Raw genomic sequence first — 5354 nt, forward strand, 5'->3', positions numbered from 1 at the left:
GTCTTAGTTGAAGTCTAGAAAGCCAACCAACCCAGAGACCCCTCCAGCCAGGGTCCACAGGTCCTCCCAAACCCAGTGTGTCTTCAGGTTACACCGTCATAGTCGGTCATCACAGGTGAAGAGTGACAGCATATGGGAGCTCGTTTGGTACTGGTCACCTATGACAGTGTAGTCTACAGTGTCTCCCTGAACTAGCAAAACAGGTGGTTACTGTAGCCTGTGGGGACGTTGCTGATATCTGCACAGGTAGCCCATCATCCGTCATGTTCAGATTTGTGCATTTAGTCATTTTTCACTTAAAAAAAAAACAACCCAGGGGGCTCAAGAGATGGTCAGAGCTTGAGAATGCTGGCTGCTCTTCCAGAGATCCTGAGTTCAATTCCCAGCAACCACACAATGGCTCATAACCACCTATAATGAGATCTGGTGCCCTCTTCTGGCATGCAGGCATACATGTAGGTATAACACTCTACAGTCTTTAAAAAACAAAAAACAGAAGCACTGTTTGAGTACAACACTAGTGTGTAACTTCTGTGCAGGAAGAATACAAGCAGCAACTGAAGGCCAAGGAGGACCAGGTGGAGGATGTCGAGGCTCGGCTGCGCAATGTGGAATGGCTGCTACAGGAGAAGGTGGAGGAGCTTCGAGAACAGGTGAGTACCGCCTCGTGCCCTTCCTCCGTGGACGCCCCTCCACATGGCTCAACAAGGCTCCGTTTCCAGAACCTGGAGGTCCATGAAGGGTTCATTCAGAACCACAGGCAGAAAGTGCATAGTTTTTCTTTCGTAATCCAGGAGAAAAAATAATGACATCTTGAAATTTGCAGGCAAATGGATGGAGCTAACAAACATCATTTTGAGTGAGGTAACCCAGACCCAGAAAGACAATTATCACATGTACTCACTCATAAGTGGCTTTTAAACATAAAGCAAAGAAAACCAGCCTACAAATCACAATCCCAGAGAACTTAGACAACAATGAGGACACTAAGAGAGACATACATGGATCTTATCTACATGGGAAGTAGAAAAAGACAATTTGGAGCATGGGGACCTTGGGGGAGGGTTGAAGGGTAGGGAAGAGGCAGGGGTGGGGCAGAAAAATATAGAACTCAATAAAATCAACAACAACAACAAAAACTTAAAAAGCAATTGAAGAAGACCCTAGACTTCAACCTCTGGCCCCTATGATTATGTGCACACATCAACAGACACACCCAAACACACCCACACACACACCCAGACTCAAAGTTCTGCTGATGGAATGGCTCCCCTTTACATAATTCTGAGCCCTTCTGCCTCCTTGTCATGAATGTCACATGTCCAGCATATGGGCTTGTTTGTGTCTTTCTACAGTATCAGAACTGATTATAATTCACAAGCTGCTATATCTGTGTCCTTGGCTAGGCTACAGTTAGACAAGTACTTCTGGTTTCCCATGGTAACTGCCCACTGGCAATCCTAGGTTCTTTGATTCCAGTCTTATTAATATTAACCATCATACCACACATCGCATTTCACAGTAATCTATAGTCATGTAGGCCACAGGATGAAAAAACAGGTCAGAGTGTGCAGCGTTTGGGGGTGACCCGCAGTTGAAGATGGGGCTGATATAGGTACACGGAAGATCCTCACGGAGTCCAGGCGCAGAGCTGGACACTGCAGCTATGTCGGGTCAGCTTGGGGTAGCTAAGTGTCACACGCAAGAAACCTACACGTGCACTGGAACCTGGGAAAGAGGCAGAAGTCCTTCGCTGTGGCGGTTTTCCTGAGGGACCTCATGACTAGAAGTGTGCCTGCCACACGCTAGTCCTGCTCTACCCTCCCTTTAGTCTCAGGCAAGGGGTTACTGGTGGTGTGGCTGATGAGCTGATGTGCCTGGTGTTTCTGGCTTGATTTGGTGTATATAAACTGGTGACACCATTTCAGTTGGTACCTCTGGTGTGCTGCAGATGGCTTCTCTGCTTGAGTATACAGGGCACAGCCATCCTCTTCTTGCCACGTATATTCCAAACATAGTCATTCCCGTCAAGGCTGTTGCTTTTTAACATGGAGCCATCCACAGCTGGGCACAGTCTGAAAGCTGCCACTCACTCAAGAGTAAGCGAGGGCAAGCCAGCCTGTTCTTACTTCTACTCCAAGTCTCCCCCACCATAGCTCTCCCAGGCACCCACCAGCCACAGGGCCTTTGTGCGTATCCTCTGGTCTGCTTGCAGGGCTCGTGCCCAGCTCTGACTAAGTTTTTGACTTTATTCTCTCTGTCCTTAGAGAGGCCGCACCCCGCTCATCCCCTCACAGTGGCACACACTGCTCTGGCTCCTTTGCTCCTTTGTTTGTCTGCCTCCATTGTTAATGTGCTCTGCCACAGAACTGGTGCTGTCCGTGTCATCCGTGTGGCTCACGTGTCTGTGTGTCTTAAACAAGGACACAGCAAGGGCCACTGCCTGGAGCTGCCTGTTTCCATCACTGAAGTCTGTCCAGTCTCCCTGTACATAGCAACAGACTCACACCTGGTTACCATGGCGGCTCTAGCGATTCGGTGTGTCCTGTGTGGCATCACCAAGGCAGAGCACATAGACATGAACCAAGTTTTCTGGAGAACTGAAGATTCCAATCTGCACTGAATAGCAGGTTTTTTTATTTCGCGCATAACCTTGTCTTAAGTTTTCTCCACATAGTTCTGCAGATTCTCACTTTCCTCCCTTCTATCAGGAAGCAGAAACTGTCATTGTATCCAGTATGTGTGTCAGAGCTCAAGAACACTATGGGTAGGACTGGAGCCGGGGATGAGGGCCAGGCTGGCCTAGCAGCCTGCAGCAGTTCACAGAAAAGTGTGACTTTCTCCCCCGTCTAGTTGGAGAAGAACACCAGATCTGATCTGCTGCTCAAGGAACTGTATGTGGAGAACGCCCACCTCATGAAAGCTGTTCAGCTCACAGAAGAGAAGCAGCGAGGTGCTGAGAGGAAAAACTGCGTCTTGGAAGAAAAAGTTCGAGCTCTCAACAAACTGATCAGTAAGATGGCACCAGCGTCACTTTCTGTGTAGAAGCTGCTGGTTCCTAGAGTTTCAAATAACTGTACTCTAATGCCATAATTCTCTATGGCTCACTAGCCACACTCCCTGGACACGTACAGACTGGCTCCTGTTCGCCCTGCAAGCATTCGATGACTGTCTCCTACGTGCCAGGTGCTGGGGAAGTGAGTCTCGGGTAACGTCCTGGGTTACATCCTCAAGTTTGATCCTTTTGAAAGACTTAGGCTCTCAGCAGAGAGCAACAGAGAGAAAGTGGCTGAGTATTTCAGTGCTGTGCTGGAAGACTGAAGTGCAGAATCAGGTGCTCTCCATGTGTGTCAGTACACCTCCAGGAAGAGGTGGTCCCCAGCAGTCCTCTGCTGCTCCTGGAGATGGGAGGGAGGAGACATCGGAGGTGGTGCGCTCAGGGATAGCAGTGTTCGTTGTGCAAGTGCAATCTCATTACAGAAATGTTGTTCCACTGGAAATTGTACATATATTTTTAAAGGTATAGTTTTATAACTGAGATGCCTAAATTATGACCATTTGGTTTACCAGAGTATTCTACTGTGATATGAAAAGTTACTGTATTTTCAATAACTTCTTTTCTATTAAAATTGATTTAACTCTTTAAGTTTTTTAAAGTCTTAAAGTATTTCACACATAAGTAAATAGCTTTATAAGAGTCACTGGGGGGGGGGGGCTGGAGAGATGGCTCAGAGGTTAAGAGCATTGCCTGCTCTTCCAAAGGTCCTGAGTTCAATTCCCAGCAACCACATGGTTGCTCACAACCATCTGTAGAGGGGTCTGGTGCCCTCTTCTGGCCTGCAGGCATACACACAGACAGAATATTGTATACATAATAAAAAAAGGAGTCACTGGGTTAGGAACAAGGCTCAGTGGCCAAAGCGTGTGATATGCAAGCCTGAGGACAGAGTTTGGATCTTCCAATAAAAATACAAGCAGGGATTGATAGGTGTGGTGGTGCATGCCTTTAATCCAGTGGTTCTCAACGTGTGGGTTGCAACCCCTTTGGGGATCACATATCCTGCATATCAGATATTTATATTGATTCATAACAGTAGCAAAATTACAGTTATGAAGTAGCTATAAAATAATTTTATGGTTGGGGTTTACCACAACATGAGAAACTGTATTAAAGGGTCACAGTATTAGGAAGGCTGAGAACACTGCTTTAATCCCATCTCTCAGGAAGCCGAAGCAGGTGAATCTCTATGAGTTTGAGGTTAGCCTGATCTGCATAGCTAGTTCCAGGACAGACAGTAGTAATACCCTATCTTGAAAAAAAACAAAGACTCTCTACTCCAGTCAGCTCTTCACACCCCAGAAAGGGACACTCTTAGAATGTAGAGTCTAGTTTTACTAACAGTAAAATACTCGGTCTCAGTATAGGCATTGCCAAAACTCAGTGAGGCTGGGCAGTGGTGGAACACACTTTTAATCTCAGCACTCAGAGGCAGGTGGATCTCTGTGAGTTCAAGGCTACCCTGGTCTACAGAGCAAGTTTTCTAGGACATCCAGGATTACACAGAGAAACCTTGTCTCAAAAAAAAAGAAAAAGAAAACCATTCCCAGTGGATGTACTTATTTTTTAGGTTTTAGTGGTTTTGGTTTTTTGGTTGGTTTTTTTTGGGGGGGGGGTTGTTGTTTTCTTGGGTTTTTTGGTTTTTCGAGACAGGGTTTCTCTGTGCAACAGTCCTGACTGTCTTGGAACTCACAGAGATCTGCCTGCCTCTGCCTCCCAAGTGCTAGGATTAAAGGTGTGCGCTACCACTGCCCGGCTCGTGGGTGCACTTCTTCACTTTGGGCTTCTGCCTGTCACTGAAATACCAGGTAAGGGCAGGAGATATGGGTCAGCTGGTAAAGTTCCTGCTGCATGAGGATGAAGACCTGAGTTCAGATCTCCAGAACCCTTATAAAAAGCTGGCGCTGTGGACCTGTGATACCATCACAGGAGGTCACTAGTCAGCCAGTCTAGCTGAATCAGTAAGCTCTAGATTTAGTGAGAGGCTCTGGCTCAAAATAGAAGGCGAAGGCCACACAGTGGTGGTGCACACGTTTAGTCCCAGCACTCAGGAGACAGAGTGGTCTCTGAGTTCGAGGCCAGCCAATGTGACAAGCAATTGAAGATAACCAACACTCAATATCTGGCCTCTTCATCCATGTGCATTGGCAACCACATATACACACACAAAGTAAGGCCTTAGACCTTAAAACGTGATCAGCTAACCGACGTTTATAGAAAATTGATTCCACCCCCAAACTAAGCAGTAGTAAATAAACCTGTAACGATTACCATGATAGACTTTATTTGTGGCTTT

The 5354-nt window shown here is 46.7% G+C and overlaps 1 protein-coding gene across 2 annotated transcripts in view; it reads left to right on the plus strand.

The window, feature by feature from the left end:
* Ninl (ninein like) overlaps positions 1-3578 on the plus strand; it is a 57853-nt gene extending 54275 nt beyond the window's left edge. For both annotated transcript variants that reach the window (XM_057780822.1, XM_057780823.1), the window contains exons 23-24: positions 540-653; positions 2854-3578. In XM_057780822.1, the coding sequence (XP_057636805.1) occupies positions 540-653; positions 2854-3045 (306 nt within the window). In that variant the 3' untranslated portion in view covers positions 3046-3578. The remainder of the gene's footprint in view (positions 1-539; positions 654-2853) is intronic.
* The last annotated feature ends 1776 nt before the right edge of the window (positions 3579-5354 follow it).

Source organism: Chionomys nivalis, chromosome 9 (assembly GCF_950005125.1).
Source record: "Chionomys nivalis chromosome 9, mChiNiv1.1, whole genome shotgun sequence".
Lineage (NCBI taxonomy): Eukaryota > Metazoa > Chordata > Mammalia > Rodentia > Cricetidae > Chionomys > Chionomys nivalis.